Source organism: Notothenia rossii (genome assembly GCF_949606895.1).
Source record: "Notothenia rossii genome assembly, chromosome: 4".
NCBI lineage: Eukaryota > Metazoa > Chordata > Actinopteri > Perciformes > Nototheniidae > Notothenia > Notothenia rossii.
Window position 1 is genome coordinate 8,683,375 of NC_136902.1, and position 20,152 is coordinate 8,703,526.

The following is a 20,152-nucleotide window of genomic DNA, read 5'->3' on the forward strand; positions in this document are numbered from 1 at the left end:
TTTGGTTTGCAGATAAAAGACAAAGGATCTTGCAAGTCTCTTCAGAGAGAATATCATAAAATGATTTGAAAAGAAAAGCAAGTCAAAATAAAAAAAATGAGATTTTTTTTTTTTAAAGGAAGTGACATTTAAAAAAGGGCACATTCTAAGAAAAAGCATATTTAGAATCACTTTATTCGTCCCACAGAGGGGAAATCTACATTTGTTACAGCAAGTAAAGAAAAAAGATAGCTTAGTATTAATTCAGAAGCATGCATGAACATTTTAAAGATAAAAGTAAAAAATTATTACTATTTACAATTGACAAAATACACTTCCAGTACCGTAACAGTTTTGACAACACTGCTACTGTGACAAAATTATTTAAATAAAGTCTTTATCTGTCTATTTATATATCTATCAAAAAATATTTAAAACCCACAAATACAAACATGAGCAATCCACAAAGGTAATATATAAATTACAACTGTGTGACACTACTACAACTACTTTGTGTAATTCACTAAAGTGGTTGTAAAATGAATGCAGTCACAGCATTAGGAGCCAAAGTGCACTGCCTCTCTGAAAATGGAAGTCACACATTCATTCGTGCTGCTGCGTCTGAGAGAAAGAAGAAAAGTGGGGGTTAGAGAAGTGCGGTTGTCCGTTTCCTGCTTTCAGTTGATGTGTGCGCAGAACAGAGAAGAGAAACTTCCTTGACTTTAGAGCTCAGTATTCTGAACAGAGGACGACTGTCTTTTTTTTTTTGTTTCTTTAAATGCTGTACACATTCACTTGAGACAAGCTGGGAGATTTATCATCATGAGCCGTGGATCAAAAACTAAATCGGAGGGTGCCAGGAGCTCTCTGCTGAGCCAACAGGAGAATGAGAAGTGTGAGGAGCTAATGGGCAGAAGATGTGCTGTAAGTTAAAGCAAACTGAGGAAGGGGGGGGGGTCCCACCTGCTGTATTTGTCTTGACTTGTATGCTAACTGATACTGAATTTGTCGTGCAAGTGGAAAGGAGTGGCCGTCCAAGATAATACAGGTTATTCTGGTTGTTCCATTTAGTAATGTTGTTTCAGCCCTTAAGGCTCTTGGATATCCTGAGTTTGAATGTGCGCTGTGGATTTATTTAATGAAGTTTATTTGAATTCCGGTCGATTTGTTTAATGACATTTATTTAAATTCCAGTCTTACTTTGACATATGTTTCCGTCACAAGACTGTGTGCATTCAGTTTAAAATGTATTGCTGACATTAGGTCATCAGAAAAGAGGAGGTAGCTGTAGCAGGAAATGGTGGCTGAACCATTTCCTCCTCTGGTGTCAGAATTAGACTCTAGTGTTGTTTAGTCTTACAGTAGAGCAGAAGTTGTCTTTGTTCCTGACTTTGTTTAAGCCACTGAAGCAAGCACTGTCAGTGAGCCGCAACACATTGACTCTAGCTGCATATTTCTCTCGTATGCTATCTGTGCATGCAAATTAAGAGCAGCACAGCACTTTAACAAAGTTGTTGTTTGAACAAGTGAATGCACGCAAGGAAGTGGATCCTCACCACACATTTACATGAGCTGCAATAAAAGTGTCCTATCAGATCTTATGTGTTTTTTAATCCATGTGTTATCTCTTTTGTGTGTTCAGTCCATGGCCACTGCAGTCGCCCAGCTGTTCATGGCTCTGCCTCACAGCCCCTCGGTGTGGAGCCTGCAGCAAACTGGAGTCGTGTGCTTCGTCAAAGACAACCCTCAGCGCTCCTACTTCATACGGATGTTTGATATGAAGGTAACCTCACTGACACAGGTGTCATTTAAGCTGGGGAAAACACTTTTTGAAATGGCCAATATAGTCCCAAACACTTTTCTAAAGTATATCTTGTTAAAAAGGTTCTGAATTTCTTTTATTCAAGAAAGTATAAATGAACATCATGCACTATAATACACACCAAACATTGACATTGGTGTACACAGGCGATATACAGATACAAATAAAGTGTAAAATAAATAAATAAATATAAAGAAATATAAAGAAAATAGTAAGGAAGTAAACAAAAGTGAATGATTAGGCGAAATGTTTATCAAATTCAATATTTCTTTTGTTTCTAATCGTTGTTGTAATTCTAAGTAAAGATGTGTAAACATGTGGTTAAGAGTCAGTCCATTTCTTCACGGGAAATGTATACATTTAGTTGTATTAAACATTTTTTTATCAAATCCATCACCTTAAAAGTTTATAAAAAAGTCCTCATCCTGAAGTTGTATCGTTTGTCCCGTTTTTCTTTTTAGAAAATATTCAAAAACAGACAAATGACAAATTGTTTCTATTGTTCAAACTTGTTGGTGTATTTCCGGAGACCCAAGTGTGACACAGTTAACATCAGTGAACTTTAAATAGAAAATAGAAAGAGTTTCCGCATTGCAGCAGCAGGGCCCAGGCGCTAAACTAGTTGCCAACAAAATTAAATAATGTAACAAATGATTGACACAGTTTATTTTAGTCTAAGTTTAACATTATGCTTTTATTTGTATATGCTGTACGCTGTTGAGTTGGGTTTACAGCATTGAAAATCAAAGCCATGTCTGCAGACGTCTTTAGGTGTTAATATCAGAAAATAGCCTATGTGATACTGCGTGTGGGGGACTCACTATAGCTTGTTTTGTTTATCTGAAAAGTGTCCCCATCCTTTTTCTAAACAAAGTCATCTCAGACTTCACTGCCATTGTACCAAGAGCTTGTTGTATGATTGCACTAAAGTATTTTGGCCCTTTTCAAACTAATTTAAGTCAAATCAAATTACATTTTGTTTATGTAACCCAATGTCACAAAACACATTTGTGTTTGCTGGGATCCCCGCTCAATGGCATAACATCAACATTTGCAAGTAAACTTATAGCCCTAGCATGCCTTTCAACGAAACGCCTCGTTCTTATGAACTGGAAAGTCAGAAAGCCCAACTGCTTCAATTTCAATAGATGGCTGGAGGACTTAACATCTTAAGTATGGAAGAAGCTGCTTTCTCCCTGTTATATTTGGTTAAGCCAGGCAACAGGCTTTGGGATAAGATAAGGGGATTCCTGGACTCAAACAATCTCGGCTGCCAACAATAAATATAATAATATATATTAATAAATAAATATAAATAAAGAGAAATGAGCTATGAAGAAACAGAAAAATAACGGTAATAATAATGAAAGAAGTGAAATTAAATGGGAAATGGATGAATAGGTGAATCAATCTTAAGAGAAAGAGATGTGTGTGTGTATATGTACATATGTGTGCATATATATATATATATTTATTTATTTGACTATTTATCTATTTCTTTACCAATTAAACAATGAAGCAAATCATGTATAAATACAACGCCATATGCATACATCAAATGTAACTGACACTGTAATCCCCCTGCCCCCTTCCCCCCACCCTCATGTTATGTCCTGTCCTACATGTGTGTGAGCCATGTCCTTGCCCGTGTGTTTTTCTCTTTTGAAAATGTTTAATAAAATAGAAATATTTTTTTTTAAAACCGTAAAAACCCATTTGTGTCAGTGGGCTTTACAGATTAAAAAAAACATGACTGACAATAAATAAAAAAAATAAAAAAATACAAATACAAATAATAATAAATAAAATGAAACAAAATAAAAGGCCTAAAAAACCCAATAAATATACAAAAAAATAACAAATAAATAAAATACCATAACATGTTGGACCGAGGAGGACGCTCTGTATGGAGAAGCCTGAAACCAGCCCTAGCTAAAGGCTTTATTAAAAGAAGAACTATGGCACCAAATCGCTCGCATCTTTCCTGAGTATTATTATTGAAGGACTTAAATATTCAACATGTTTTTTTTCCACAGATGGGGAGGATGGTTTGGGAGCAGGAGATCTACAACCAGATAGTTTACTCCTCACCACAACCGTTCTTTCACACCTTCGAAGCGGATGTAAGCAAACCTTCATTTACCACCAGGTGCACTGCAATTGTCTTCTTTTAAACCGTCAGTACCGTCACAATTACTTAACATATTTGTTGTTTGCCCCTTACTCGACGCAGGACTGTCAAGTGGGACTGAACTTTTCGATGCAACAGGAAGCAGAAGACTTCCGGCACGCTGTGGAAGACAAAATCAACCAGAGAAACACTCGTCAAGGTCAGTGAGGTCACAGAGACCACTTTCATGTGTATTTTAAGCATGAAATGAATTCAACAATTCAATATGCAATATGTGTTTATTCGTTATTGGGCTCATTGCAATATGATCCTGGAAAATAAAAGCTTTAATCAATTTGAATGAGGCTAATTTTTGCAAAAATCTAACACAATTTACAAGTGATTCCTTATCAAGAAGCCTCTTGCTTCTTAAATTAAACAGAAATTGTCAAATATTCTCATATCATTACGGAAAATATAGGAAACGCTAATGAGTCGATATATAATTGTTGATTCATAATTGTGAATTAAAATGAATAAACATTCTTATTCAACAAACGTTTTTTAGGATGTTTTAGAAGAATGAAAAACATTGTTATGGTGTTTTAATGTGTCCCAAAATGGTTTCTCTCACCTGCTTGTTATTGACAGTTAAGAAACAGCGCCCCCCGCCGCCAAGTGGTAAGACAACACTACATTTCACATCTGCACAATTTCATTTACATATGTAGCAAACAATAAACGGTTTCCTTCCTGTTTCCTGTCTCTGCAGATAGAGGTAACCTGCCTCGAGTCCCCATTGAAAAAGGTGCGTTAAACACATCTGTAACTTTTACTACCACCAACAATCAGGGGTGGAGAGTAACCAAGTACATTTACTAAATGTTGAGATACTAATGTACTTTATGTTCATATTATGCTACTTTATACTTTTACTCCATGTTAAAAATAAAGACCTTTTTGAACATTAAAGCAGGTGAACATGTCACAGTAGAGACACAATACAAATATTAACCTGAAAATGAGCATAATAGGGCCCCTTCAAGTCAAACATCTTTAAAATAATGGTCCCCTATTGTGCAAAATCCACTTTTTCATGTCTTTTATAGATAAGATGGATACAAAAACACGTGTCCCCTCTGTGTAAAGAGATTCTGAAAGTTCCAGGAAAAAAGATTCTCTCTCTTTTCGTCCTGATCCATTTATATACAAACCTGTCTGAAAATGAGCTGATCAGATTTTTTGGCTTGTGTAACCATTAGCCAATAAGCTGAATCTCCTCCTAGAGCACCATTAGGCGCTTTCACACCGGAGTACTTTTCCCCGTACTTCGCCCTTTTAGTTCCGATAGTTCCTGGGATTTTGCGTTCACACCAAAAAAAGAACTTAGTTCATGAGAACTTTTCCCCCCTTTTCAGTCCCTGCTAGAGAGGTTTCTGATTGGCTGGGCGAATTGCAAACCACGCCCCATAAAACTCAGACAAGTTTTGTGAAGCCGCCATTTTATTTGCTCGCATTAGCATTATTAGCATTAGCATTAGCCCAGCGCACCAACGGAGAGAGGCTAACTTATGGCAACACAAAATAAAACGTGGGAGTGATGAGGAAGTGTTGGCGTTCTGGCGATTTACTCGGAAGGCTTCAGTAGAAGCTGCTGCCAGTCCCCAACTCCGTGGACTTCCGGCCGGAGACTTCGGGTGGCAGTATACGCCATGAAGTTGTTTGCGGCCTGCCAGTAAACCCAAAGCAGAAGAAGAAGAAGTGACGTCAGCGGCTTCATTTGCCTAATCCTCTCCCAGGGATTCATTCCGGTGTGAACGCGATCTAAGTACGGCAAAGTGATTGCTGTGAAAGCGGCTATTTAGTGTTTTTTTCCACCAAATATCTCTCAGAGGGGCGTGGGGAGTGGCTCCTTATTTTCATCTAAAGTAACAGACAGAGAATCAGCACTTTTGAAACAGGGCTGAAACAGAGGGGATTATGGGTAATGCTGCAATGATCTGTTTGGTGTTTGGAGCCAAACACTTCAGAGACATGTTTTGTATATATCTGAGACCTATAATATATTGATGAAAAACAGTATGATAGGGGAGCTTTAAAGTAAAACATCTAAAGAATAATAAGCCTACACCATCCTTAACGTCTGTCTCTCCTCCTGAAGCGTCCCCAGGCGGCCATGGTGCTCTCCACATGGCCACAGTGGACATCCAGAACCCGGACATCCATTCCTCTCGGTACCGCGCGATGCCTCCTGCTGCTGTTTCCTTAGGCCTGAAGAAGGACAAGGACAAGGACAAGAAGAAAGGAAAGAAGGGCCCCAAACTCTCCAAAGCAGACATCGGGGCCCCCAGTGGATTTAAGTGAGTGTTTTAGCAGATGGATGTGTTGCTTAATGTCGAAAGGGACTAAGTGTGTTTACTCATGTGCTGAACTTGAGAACAATTTTAAGGTGTTTGTAATTTACATTAATATTTCCATTCCCTGCTTCTCTACATTTCTACTCCACTGCAACCCCAGGGCAAACGTTTTTCTTTTTACTCTACTTAATGTATTCAATAACTTTAGTTACTTTATACAAAAATATAACAGATTATTTATCATCTGTTATTCTTATGGGTTATGATAAACCTAACTGATCCCTTGGTGAAATTCACAAGCTACCCAGTAATAGCTTTTTAAAAAAAATACAATTAATAAGCATCTAAGGTTCTTCTTTAACGGGTGCAACATTGAAGTGATGACCACTTAAATGCATCAATAATCAAGCTTATTATAATAAAAGCCATTTGTTATTTTTTATGGGCTGTTATTTTTATTTTTTTATTCAACCAGATAAAAACATTGAGATCAAATCTCATTTTTAATGCTGACCTGGCCAAGAAGGCAGCAACGTTACACTTAACACAAACATATAACATACAGAGAACATAACTAAGAGAACGAAACGAAAAGCAGTCACTACATTGTGCACATTAGGACAGGAAGAAAGGTACACTACTTATTACTGCAAGAGCAGCTGGTGGTAAGGACTTCAGACAACTTCAATTTAAAACATGCTATTGAGACAAGTGCCCTCAGTTTGAGGCCTGATTGAAGGCCATTCCAAGACCAAGGACCATAGCAACCGTATCCAGGCACTGGATCTGAGGTTGTGAGAGTCACAAACTGGAGCAAATCTGGCACATATGTAGAGTGGAAGCTTACCTAAAATGGCTTTATACATTAATAAAAACCAATGTATACAGAAGGAGGTTTTATTGACACTGATAGACACACTTTGGAAATACACATTTTATTCAAGAGAAAGCATCTCATCTTCCACCGGATGTCAGGCGGGGAAGTTTGGTAAATATCTAGAGAGGAGCTCATTTTTCAAAATTTGTAAAATGGTGTCTCTTCTCTGTTTGTTCCCCTCCTGTCAGGCATGTTGGTCATGTGGGCTGGGATCCGAACAACATCGACCCTGATATGTGGAAGCTGCTCTCTCAGGCCGGGATCAGTGCGGACGCGATGAACGACGAACAGACGTCGCAGATGGTTCTCAACGTCATCGAGCAGTCCGGAGGCATGGAGGCCGTCAAAAGGGAGATGAACAGAGGTAAGACTCACTCTCAATCAGTTTGAGACTCACTCAGATTACACTTAAACTTCTAGAGATGTCAGACTGCAAAGGAATTCATTGAGTATATAAAAAACCTTCTGTCTGTTGTAAAACTTGTTAGCGGTAAAATCTGTTAATGGTGAAAACTGTTAGGGGTCCATCAGAATCAGAAACACGTTTATTTCCAAGTAAGTTTAAACAAAATAAGAATTTTACTTGGTGGAAATGGTGCATATATAAAGACAGTCGGTGAATCACTAATTCATTCTGTCAAAAAGACAAAGGTGAAAATGTTGAGAGTAATTTTTGGCTTAGAAGTGCGTCCGACACATGACTTGTATTTATAGGTTAGTGAAAGATCTCCCTCTGGAATTTTGCAAAAAATTAAGATCTTTCATGAACACACGTTTTTGAAACTTACATGTTTTGCTCAGCAAGATAATCTCCACAGATTACCACCGCCTTCGTTCATTTCTGATGTAAAAACCTAAAAACATTAGGCGATAAAGGAACATCACAGTCACACGACTTCATGTCACCGCCGGCTAATGTTCGGCGTGATGGCGTTTATTTAGTCACTGGTTGGAGATTAGCCAGTAGATAATGTTCTGACCTATTTTATGTCGTAGAACAAAATGTGAACATATCTCGTGTTAAACACAGACTTTATTTCAGGCGTCTAACCAAGAACACATCGAAAAAAACGTTGACTTTAAAAATGGGGAACCAGAAGTGGTAAATGTCTAACTTTAACTTTTAGATGCTGTTTAACTCAACAAACGGAAATGTAATGTTCCTCATTATTAATCTTACTGTCACCACTTGCTAATATCATTTATTTTCTAAAACTTAAGCTAAATAGTGACTCATATCTTGTTGCCCTCCAGATGGAGCCCCCCCCCCTCCGCCTGGCAGGCAGGGGCCCCTCCCTCCGGTCCCGGGCCTCGGGGCCCCGGCGCCTCCACCTGCTCGGAGCCGCTCCGGCGCCCTGCCTCCTGTCCCAGGACACTCACCCCACTCTTCTCCTGGACGTGGAGCCCTACCACCCCACCCTCCTTCATCAAACAGAGGCGGACCTCCACCTCCTCCACCCTCACACTCTGCTCCATCTCACTTCCCCTCACCTCTTCCCTCTCACGGCCCCCCGTCAATCCCCTCTCACAGCCTGCCTCCTCCTCCACCATCCGGCCCACATCGCTCCATGCCACCTCCTCCTGTCCCATCTACACCCAACAGAGGGGGAGGTGGAGGACCTCCTCCTCCTCCTCCACCACCACCTCCACCTCCCTCTTCAAATGCCCCTCCTCCTCCTCCTCTTTCCAGTGTAAAACCATCAACACCAGCCGGAGGAGGAGGAGGAGGAGGAGAAGAGCCCCGAGGAGCTTTGCTGGATCAGATCCGACTGGGGAAGAAGCTCAAAAATGTAAAACAAACTTATTTCTCTCAAAATATTTTTGCTATAATACACAATTCTTGATTTGAATGAGGCATATTTAAAGGGGCCCTATTCTGCTCATTTCCAGGTGTATATCAGTATGTAGTGTCTCTACTGTGACATGTCTCCATGCTTTAATGTTCAAAAAGCTCTTTATTTGTCTCATACTGCCTGTGCTGCAGCACCTTTTTTCACCCTCTGTCTGAAACCAGAGCCCAGTCTGCTCTGATTGGTTAGCTGGCCGCTCTGTTGTAATTGGTCAACTGCTAAGAGATGTCCCGTCCCCCTTAGTCTATCACAAAGTGTTGGAGGGATAGCCAATAGAAGCTTGAGTGTAACATAATGATGTCCCTAGGTTCCTGTAAACAAAGGAGTCCAATGGAGCCTTTCAGGAAGCCGGGGGGGGGGGGGGTAGGAGAAAGTGAACAAACAGATTTTAGCCTTTGCAGACCATTTACTTGCATAACAACCTATATAACCCCTTATATAGGGCCCCTTTAAAACTGTGCTTGGTAGGAATGCACGACAAAGCATGTAGCAAATAATCTGCCTCCTGCGATTAGATTTTTTCACTTAAGGCACCAATATTTGGATTTGTACTTAGTTTCAATGAGTTGTTCTGCCCTAGTGCCTCTACATGTGTAGCAGATGTTCAAACGCTGTCCTCTTGTCTTGTTGCAGGTGATAGACAGTCCTGACGCAGCTCCAACGGACTCCAATGAGGGCATCGTTGGTGCTCTCATGATGGTCATGCAGAAGAGGAGTAAAGCCATCCATTCCTCTGGTAAATATCACAATACCATCTCGACATGGAGCCAAGAGGGCCATAAACAAAGGTTTCATATATATTTACACATGTCCTTTTTTTCAGATGAAAGTGAAGATGAGGGAGGAGATGAAGACGAGGATGACGATGAGTGGGATGACTAGTTTCAGGATTTTGAACTTATGTAAACATTTGAATCACAATACTGGTACATGTTGGTTGTTAAGTTATGATTGGTTAAAGGTATAATATGCAGCATTTTCATATAAAAAGAAATAACATATAGTCTAAAAATAAAAATGACCCCTCTCAATCCTCTCTTATGTCAAACTAGCAGTTTGTGGCAGTGTTTGACCCTGCTGCCCTCTGCCTGTATTATCTCTGTTCTTTTTTTTGTTGGGATATTTCTAGGTCAAAGAAACGTGTGCGGCTTTTTCTCAGTCTCAGGTTTTCAAATACAGATAATGGGACAACAGAAAGCCTTTTGCCGGTATATCAAGTTGTGGAGAACAAGTCGGTACATCCCTGTTCGTTTTTAAGTACCATGTCTTTCTGTCCTCTGTTGTGTTCTAGTTTGATTCAACACACACACACACACACACACACACACACACACACACACACACACACACACACACACACACACACACACACACACACACACACACACACACACACAAACAGAAAAATAACTTGGCACGAAGAGAGGAATTGGTACAGAAGACATTTAAGGGAGAGTGCCTCAGAGCTGTCAACTTGATTTGTTGACCTGCATCATCTGTTCATTGTATTTTATCATGCTCTGTTAGCTGAGCATAACAGTATTCATGACAACATATATTTGTACTTCTTAATTTAATTCCCAACGGGGCGTTAAGACTCAAGAATGTGTCAAGCTGAAAAGATATTCCGACAAGGGACAATCTTGTGAGAAAAAACGTAATCAACTTAAATGAATTAAAGAAAACTTGAAAGAAACGGTTTTATTCTGGTATTTCATTCTAGATGACACTTATTATGAAGCTTATGGTATTTTGTTGTTGTTGACGTGTTAGGCAAAGTGAGTGCTAAACTATCAATATTTTATTAACAAGCTCTAATGGCATGGACGGTGCATGATCCAACTGTTTACTATATCATTTTTGTCATATGGATTGTCTATTTTGTCATTTTACTATTTTTTTTCATTTGAAAAAATAAAATCCATTGCAAATTTGTCCGTTCTGGGAGAAGGACCCCTCCTCTTTTCCTTTCTCTGAAATCTCTTCCATTTGTCTGCCGTTATTGTGGGTTTCCAAAGACAAATGTGTAATTTGTGATCCATAAATAAAAACTTTATTACTGTAAAACAATATTTTATTCTGCCTAAAGTTTTCATCATTCAATAAATACAAGCTTTGTTGGTTCCAGATAGATTGGATTTGCCAATAAAATTGCAATTGAGAGCCAATTATGATAATAACTTTGCATATTTGTTAAGTGTTCTGCCAGCTTCAATTATGACATTCATAAGCCATTCAAAAATAAACAGTTAATTTTAAAGATTTGCGACAACTGTAAGTTTCAAACATGTCTTTTTTTCAGTAAGTATCAGATCGTTTATCACTAAAGGAATCTCTGAAACCAGAAACCAAACCGAATTACATTTAATAAAGATTGGAGAGAATAGAGAGGGGTTCAGGAAGTAGCGTATTTAGGTTTTTAAAAAGGACAAGGACTATTTTTAGATTTTAGGTTGCTGATCCACACTGACTCCATTCCAGAAGATGGCGGTAAAGCACCTAAAAGCTGTTTGCCAACCGCCATCAAAAGAAGAAGAAAACACAGAAGGAGAGCTTAAAAGTTAGCAGTCAGCTTTTTAAATGTCCTAAATAACTAACAAAGAGCTAATTATTTTAGGTAATATATTCTGTAACAAGGCAGAAAAGGTGTTAAGGATGTGACTATACAACCCTTTTTTTCAGAAGAAGATTCTTGTTAGTATTTTTCTAATTTAGTAACGGACGTTAAACAGACGTTAGCTTTGTTGTTGTGTTGCTGTAGTTGTTGTCGTTACGTTAACGGTTGAGTTCGAGTTCGTCACAAACGTCTCACAAGCCGTTAAAAAATCGTCTATAGAAACTTGTTTGGTCCAGTAATATTCTAAAAATGGACGATTCCTCCGTGATAAACAGAGCCGGTGGAGCAGATAAATGCTATATCTGCCTCAGCCCCTTTGGAAAGCAAACAGTGGCTTCTCTGGAGAAATGCCAGCATGTATTTTGCCTTAAATGTATTCTGCAATGGTCCCAGGTAAACACACACTTCACCTGTCACCCCTGTCCAGCTAAATGTGTCAGCCATCATACTATAGTATCAGTATAATACTCCAAGGTGCAACAATCCCAAATTGGCAAGATATATACAAATATTGACACAAGTTTTGTTTGAAAAGTAGTGACAGTAGACATGTTTATCCTTTTATAACTTAAAAATAATTCTGTATATTTGATAGTGTCTACTCTTCCTTTCTATCTATCTGTCTATCTTATCTATCTGTCTATATATATAATTGGGAAATTAGGGTTGCAGTGTTATAAGCTTTTTGAAGAACAATACCATCAAATCCTTTAAAAAATGTCACCAGGGGCTCTGACATGATGCTTGATGGATTGCCTCTGTACACGATGTGAATCAAAGTGTAAAACACTATTATGTATAAGCTAAGTTTCATGTGTTTTTGCTCCGTCTTAAATCTCAGACAGCGAACACCTGCCCCGTGGATCGGATCAGTTTTGGTTTTATCTACCAGAGACGGTGTCCTGGAGGGGACATTCAAAAGAAGGTGAGTATTTACAGTGTCCTGAAGTATTTGGAAATGCATGGAAATACTTTGGAGCTAAACTGTTTTGTGGTGCCGCTTCTGCAGATAAAAGTGAGGACAAAGAAAAGGAGAGAAGAAGATGATGATGAGGAGGAGGAAAGCCCTGCTGTTATCTGTGAGGAATGTGGACGCAGCGACCGCAGGCACCGGCTGCTGGTGTGCATTCACTGTGACTCAGGGTATGGCATTTGAGTGCTTGGGAGCTTAATACAGCTTTATCAAGCGTTATTTTGATCTTTATGTGTTGGTACATATCAGTCGTTTTGTCAAAGCAGAAGCATTATGGTGAGTTGCACTAGAATGTTGTTGTTGTTGAAGTTGTAGATGGTGCTGTTCTCACTGAATCCGAGCATGAAAGGCAGTGTTAAATTGAGCAAAATGAGGAATGGCTAAAAAATGCATGATCTGTTTGGTATTTTGAAAAATAAAAAGTATAAATATGCCTTATATAGGTATGGTCCTACACTATATTATTCAAATATAGCATGATAGGTCCACTTTAAATACATGTTGTAAGAGCCAACATGCTAATTTAGCACCAGTTTATTCTTTTACTCTTATCATTATTTGTTAACACTTCACACAATTGTCACTTGGGCATGGTTAAATGGTATTTAGTCCGCCTGTTTTGCTGCTAGAGGGCAAAGGGTGGTACAGACAGAGAGATTTTGAATTTCCTTTATTAAATATCACAGACGTCCAATTTAGCATGGACTCTTTTATTTGAAATGAGTCAAAGTAATGAGGCTTAGCGACGTCATTTATTCAAAGCTTTGTTGCTACACATGTTAAAGATGCTAATCCAGTCGTATGTGGTTGTACTTATTGTTCCAGGTATCATATGGACTGCTTGACGCCACGTTTAAACACAGTTCATGCAGGCGACTGGATTTGTGCTGAGTGTGCGGTCACTCCCCAACATACAGGTACAAGCTGTGACTTAAATTCGCTTATGATTTTACAGGGCGAAATTTCCAGGAGATTGAAATGTTCAGACAAAGCTGAAATATGTGTAAATACTGAAATAATGATACAGTGGATTAGTGAATCCACATGACATAGGAAAAGATCCACATAAAAAGTAAGTTTTACGGGAAGTATAGTATTTCAAAGATTTGCACAATACATTTTGGTTTTCCCTTTGTGAAATCGTCCCTGTGCAGAGGGCTCCGTGGTGGAGGGGGAGATCAGTGATGGAGAGCTATCAGACCTCCTAGCTGAAGCAGATGAGTCTGAATCGCCCAGCAGTCGTCTTCGGCCGTCCACCATAAATCTCCCCAGCAGCTCCACTGAACGACGACACAGCGACAGGATCCAGAGCAGAGCCGATCCTCTTCCTCTGCAACAAACCTCCTGGGTCAGCACAACGTTACACAGAGAGCAAGAGAGAAACATCTGTATACCTATCAGACAGCATGAGCTCAAAACACAGAGGCTCCCTCCTCTGAATATCTCGAGAGCCTTTTCTCAGTGGTGTTTCAGTGATGTACTTACAGGCAGTCATATGATTCTGAAAAGACGGAGGGGCTTGGTGAAAGAAAAGTGCAACCATAAAAATAGAGATACAATGCTAAGAGGCAGTTCTTTGTTAACATTGAATTGTTTAACTGAAGTTCATCATCATTTCCTGTAACCTGAAATACTAAAACACAATTCAGTTGATGAAATAGGGGTTGATTTATACATTTGCTTATCGTCTGTCCGAGGCAACCTTACATAACTTTAATTTGAATTACACATTCTATCTTTTTTTCTTTTTTTTTCTCAGCATGTACCTAAATATCTGTTACGGGCTTCAAAGGCTGCCGTCACCACAGAAGAAGAAGCTGCTTTTCACAGTGAAACCAGCAGTGCTTCAGCCAGTAAGTCTGAAGCACATTGATTTAAGAGTCCATGCATTTTTTTACAGCTGAAATATCTGCTTTTTGTCTATTTTACAGAGTTAAACACAAGAAAAAGAAAGAAGCGTGCAACTTGAGCTCCTGACATCAAGAAGGGTTGACTTGGACTTTCAGAAATAACCACATGATGGCAGCATTGTGTCCCAAACATAAACTGACCAAAACCTCACGTCTAGTGCTTTTTTTTGTTTCTTATATCAGGGATGATGTTTGCTTTGGTTCTTAAGGGAATGTTTTTTTGCATAGAAAATCACTGTTCACAGCAGCCTTGATACATATGACATGGTGTGGGTGGAGATACAGTAGTAGACAGTAGGCGAACCTCGACCAAATAAAGTATTTGAGGCAACACAGATGTCTGAGACTCCTTTTAAATTCCTCCTCATCCCGCCTCCAACAGCCGTCGCCTAGCAACAGCATCCTCCGTCTCATTTCTCTCAGGATCTCGTCCGGCCGAAACTCGAGAGAGAAGGGCTTCAGTCAGACACTCACATCTGATGTTTCTGGTCATCTAAATCCATCCTTTCATCTTCAAAATCAATCATGTGTTGGATTGGACGTCTTTTAATCATAACTAGATTCTAAGAGATGCAAGAAAAATGATAAAAAATGCAACAAAAACTTCAATATGTTCATGTGATCCCTGATAATACAGTAAATAAAGCACTTTTTTTTCTCTGCTTATCAATTTGGGTTTGATTGTAATTTGTAATACTACCAGCCTGTGTTATGATTCAGTGGGCGGGTACTTGACAAGCCTCCAGCTCATCTTGCCCTACTTTCCCCCCTTAACAATGCACAGGATACAAACAATGTTCACCTTAATCTGCCAGAACATTTCGGAAATGAACAAAAATGACACTGAATGGTGTGTAGAACCAAGTGGACACAATAAAGCACTCACAGTTCCTTGTTTGCTGCTGGTTGATCTTTACTTAGACAACCACAACTTAGGATCACTGGAGTTATTTTCACTATTAAAAACTGCTAAATTGTTAAAAAATCTGTGATGCTACGACACAGTTTCAAAGACAAAGGGTGGAGGGGTGCAGGCTAACTGCTTAGCTTAGCTTGTTCCTCTGTTTACTTAACATCCAGATGATAGAAACACTTGGTTTGATTTAGTCATCAATATATAAAGCATGATTTTTGTGTGAATATGTAACAGGGTTAGAGATACTTTTACATTTGAAGAAGGGGGATTGTTAGCCTAGCTTAGCCACTACTACACATTAACCTTTGAACAGCGTAGAGCGAAAGTCCAGTCATTATTATGCTAAACTTAATTGTCTCCTGACTTTGAGTTTATATTAAATGAAAGACATGAGAGTGGCATCGATCTTCTTGTAGCCTATAATTCAAAAGTAAATCAGCACAATAAAGCAACACTTTTTTATAAAAGGCAATTTTTGTTGGCCACATTATTCTTTTATGATGTTTTCAACCAAATAATTGCATTTTTGAGTAGGTCAACTGCCTTACTTTTACTACACCTGGTGGCAAGGATTCAGATTGCCTTTGGGCATCTGAATATTTGATACTAGCTGACACAGTGAAACAGACTTCCTCAAAATTAAGTTCCCATGTCCCTGTTCCAGCTTTGACCCAGGACTCACCCCGTCCACTCTGAATGGGATCCTGTCACAGTTTCCTCAAAGGAATCACTGACAGGAACAACATACTGCAGAGTGGATATGGAGCTGGGCCAACGCTGACAGGCTCTGGGCTGTAAATCCTGCAATTCCTTAAGCAATTAAGCTTACCCTAACACGATTAACACACAATGGAGCCAAGGTCAAAACTCCTGATGACTCGCTGCTCAAGAGACTGTTTAGCACAGTGTGTTTTTAAAGATTGACATGCTAAGTGACCTGATAAGGCGCTAACGAGCGGTTCAGAAAAACATAATTTGTTGTGTATTAATTCCACATGTGAAGGCTTTCAATGTATTACCTCTACTTATTTAAAACCATACTTTAAAGAGGAATTTTTCCTTTTTGGGAAATACGGGAAGAAGATCAGTACCACTCGTATGCTAAATGTGATGCTAGCTGCTTAGCCACTTAGCTTAGCGGTAATCAAAGGGGGACAACTTAGCTCTGTTCAAAAGTAAAATACTTTTAAATGATTTCATTGAAATTCTACTTTCTTTTGTTGTATTTAACAGATTTGTACTGTCGGCAATACACACATCATCTAATTATGCCTATTAGAGAACCTTGAAAACCTATAGCTGTATTAAAAGCAAGAAACCCTCTCCTTCCACCTTCCAGTTATTTAGCTGATGCAGGTGAACTGATGCTGAAGTAGTTTTACCAGCAGGAGCGATGCTTAGAGCGGCACAGAAGCACTTTGCCACACGGGCTAATGTGCATTGGCGGGGAAGCTAAATAAGTCAGCAGTGATGTTAGCATGACTGCAAACAGCTTCTGGTAACGGGGGTTTCAAACTCACAAAGGTCATGTGTCAGTGGCTTTTGAATATGACCCAGTATGCACATTGAGAATATTATTTATTAAAATGAGCTCTATTTTCACGACATGCAGTGTCCTTTACTTCAGTGGTTCCCAACATACAGTATTTGCCTCGGAAACAAGCTATGTCTACTGGTAACCCCTGTCACTGGTCGCAATAGTCCTCCAGGTATGAGCAGGTACCAGGCCTTGTTTTACTTTGATTTTCATTGTACAATAACGCACATAAAAAAAGGATGTGAAGAAAACCCTACAAATAATTAGCCTTTTTTTCCGAATACTTTATGCTCTGCTTTCCTTTTTACTCATCATCTTGTCCTCAAACTGGGAACCACTAAGGCAACATTAATATACACATTATATCTCTCTAGTCTAATACGTACTAAAGCCAAAGTGTAAAATGTCAATTTTGCAGTTTTTATGTGCGGGACTATTACTTTGGGTCGAGTAACTTTCTAGAGGCTCCTCTGATTTTCTGGCAATAAGTACGAGCCAATATATATAATTCAGCATAACCCCTCCAAAAAAGCGCAAATTGTTGTGTGAACAAACTTATTTGTGAGATTTAGAGGGACCAGTAGGTATAATATCACATTTGGAGAGCGCGTGACTCTTTTCCACCCGTTTCCAGTTTTGTATGCTAAGCTAACCAGCTGCTGATGATAGTTTCATAAATACTGCACAGATATTGTGGTGGCAAGCCTCTCATCTAACTCTCAGCAAGAAAGCAAATAAGCACGTTTCTTTGTCAGACAATTTCTTTAAAAATCTTAAGAATTGTTAAATGCATACATATTACATACTACTATAACAATGCCATAATGTCTTCTTATTAGGCTACATATGGCGCACACACACACACACACACACACACACACACACACACACACACACACACACACACACACACACACACACAGACACACACACACACAGCAGTCCTTTAGTAAGATTCAAATTATTTAAAAAAAGACATGGGAATACATAACACTTGGAATAGGTCGCTGCTGAGAAGATTTATGCTTGCATAAAATAGAACATTCATGCAGCATCTGTACATGCCTCATTGGTGGTGTCTTGTAGAGCCGTGCACCTGCAGTCAGAAGGGATAACATTACAAGCTGTGTGCTCAGCAGTGCGACTCGCAGCTCTCTCTCCGGCAGACCAAAGAGGGAAGAAAAAAGTAGGTCACCCTCCCAGAGACCCACACATCTCTCCCAGTGATTTCACACTGCAGCAGTGCATGTGTCTGCCATCAGAGGGCCTCAGAAATGAGAGTCGACAGCTCCAGTCCACTCTTTTTCCTGCACAAAGGCAGACGAGAATCATCCCTGCTCCTATTAAATTACACAAAAGCATCGGGAGTTGAACGGTCCATTACTAATATGATAGCTAGGCAGTCTCCACTGTAAATCATCTTGCTGTCAAGTACCCTAAATCTGTTCATAATACGATGAAAAATCTGCCTCAGAAACCCCAGATTCCCAAATCTTAAAGAAATCTTGAGAAAGACACATGTGTCCGCCTGGCTGATATAAGTAAGTTGATACCACAATATCTGACTATTTTTTAGCAACAGGCTAGTTTAGCTTAGCAAACAGACTGGAAACAAGAAGTCTGATTGTCTGAAAGGAACACAATCAGTAACACAATGTTGGTTTCCCTTTTATTTGTCTGACGATTTTGGTGTCGTTTTTTTATCAAAAAACTCCCGAATATTGTTTTTTCTTCAGTTGTTTATTCATTCACACCAAATGTTAGTTTTCATCCTGTTTCGTGCAGTTGCATGGAAATGTAATCAACATACTCGCTAGATGAATACAGGTACCATTGTATATCTGTATCTATATGTTAATGGGGTGCTGCTCCTGCCTTAATAAAATGCACACCCTTATAGATTATATTGACTCCACTAAGTTTGCTCTGAAGTTTCACTAGTGTGCATTTGAGATCAGCCAACTGCTGACTCAACACCTTCACAAAGAAGCAGTGGGTGCTTTGATCTCAGATTAGTGAAAGGAACTGGGAGTGAGGCAATGAGGAAAAGGGGGGATGGTTAGTGGAGTCTAAAAATGGGCCTAGTGTTGTGTAAGTCCCAAATGCAGGGAAGAGAAATAGAGCTGCTGTATTGGAGCACCATGTTTTTTTTGTTGTGCCCTCAGTGCAAGCATGTTTTTCAGGTTGAAAATGTGAGGTGCACATCCTTGCCTTTTTTTGTTGAAGATGTCTGGATCGCGATCAGATCATCTAAGTTATTAAGATTCATCCGGAAGGCAAAATACATTTGGTCCATACTAATTTCATGGAAATCTGTGTTGTGACATTTTTGAAAACTACAAATGGCCACCTTTTGATGATGCAACAGGAAAATAAAGGGATCACCAAAGTCGATACATCCGCTGGGAACTCTGTATATCTTTTACATTTTATGGCAATCCATGCAATAGACGGTGAAAGTGGTGGACCAACCCACAACCGTTGCCATCTGTTGCATGGCTGAAAATGTATTTCCTCTGAGATTTAGTTGTGTCATTGTCCGATGGTGATTAAAAGTCAAGACACCTCCACTGAAAAAGAGTGAAATCATTTATGTTCATGGCCTGATCCGCAGCCTATTTAAAGACAGGGTCTGAAGGAACAATGGTGCTCTATGAAAACATGCAGTGAAATCCCAAGCAGGCGTATTACTCGATGCTTTCCCATTTCCTGTAAATTAATAATAGCCTTGCTGGGGAAGTGGATGCACTTAAGATACCTTCATGCAGCAGCACGGGAAAGTATAACAACATGTGTTAGAGGTCTCTTTTAAGTGTTTCAGAAAACCAAGCAATTAGTTTCACTGAGTCAGATATTGACATTAAATCGATTTTCACAGCTTGCAAAGCAGTAAAAACAAGCAGATCTGACACCATAGTGTATTAGAGGTGTGAATCTGACGAGCATCTCGGAAAAGAAGAAACTGAAGCCATTGTGGGTGTTTGCTTATTCACACACACCAGGGAGTGTAAAATACCGAATCACACTTCCCTTAATGAATATGTTGCCTAAAAAATGCACATTATTTTGTGTCTTTTATGATCAAAATTGCAAATAATTACAGAATAAAAGTGACCTGAATATCTACAGTACACAACAAAAAAAACGGACGATGAGGTTTACTTTCTGCTTTTACCTGTACATTTAAAGGGCTATTTGATGCTG

The 20,152-nt window shown here is 39.3% G+C and overlaps 2 protein-coding genes across 3 annotated transcripts; both read left to right on the plus strand.

The window, feature by feature from the left end:
• Window positions 1–586: 586 nt before the first annotated feature.
• On the plus strand, window positions 587–11,067 carry wasb (WASP actin nucleation promoting factor b). The gene is made up of 11 exons (XM_079676291.1): window positions 587–903; window positions 1,622–1,762; window positions 3,838–3,924; window positions 4,035–4,131; window positions 4,563–4,592; window positions 4,684–4,719; window positions 6,073–6,271; window positions 7,334–7,509; window positions 8,400–8,935; window positions 9,629–9,731; window positions 9,819–11,067. Exons 1-11 carry the CDS (start codon window positions 802–804, stop codon window positions 9,875–9,877), a joined length of 1,566 nt encoding a protein of 521 aa, XP_079532417.1. The 5' UTR covers window positions 587–801; the 3' UTR covers window positions 9,878–11,067.
• Window positions 11,068–11,512: 445 nt separating this feature from the next.
• On the plus strand, window positions 11,513–15,161 carry LOC307036223 (PHD and RING finger domain-containing protein 1-like). Of its 2 annotated transcripts, none has more exons than XM_079676325.1 (7): window positions 11,513–12,005; window positions 12,454–12,537; window positions 12,622–12,755; window positions 13,411–13,502; window positions 13,740–13,933; window positions 14,345–14,438; window positions 14,486–15,161. In XM_079676325.1, the coding sequence occupies exons 1-7, from the start codon at window positions 11,862–11,864 to the stop codon at window positions 14,560–14,562; spliced, it is 819 nt and encodes a 272-aa protein (XP_079532451.1). In that variant the 5' UTR covers window positions 11,513–11,861; the 3' UTR covers window positions 14,563–15,161. The 2 variants fall into 2 exon arrangements, with proteins under 2 accessions (XP_079532451.1, XP_079532452.1); XM_079676326.1 differs by having other exon boundaries at window positions 14,517–15,161.
• The last annotated feature ends 4,991 nt before the right edge of the window (window positions 15,162–20,152 follow it).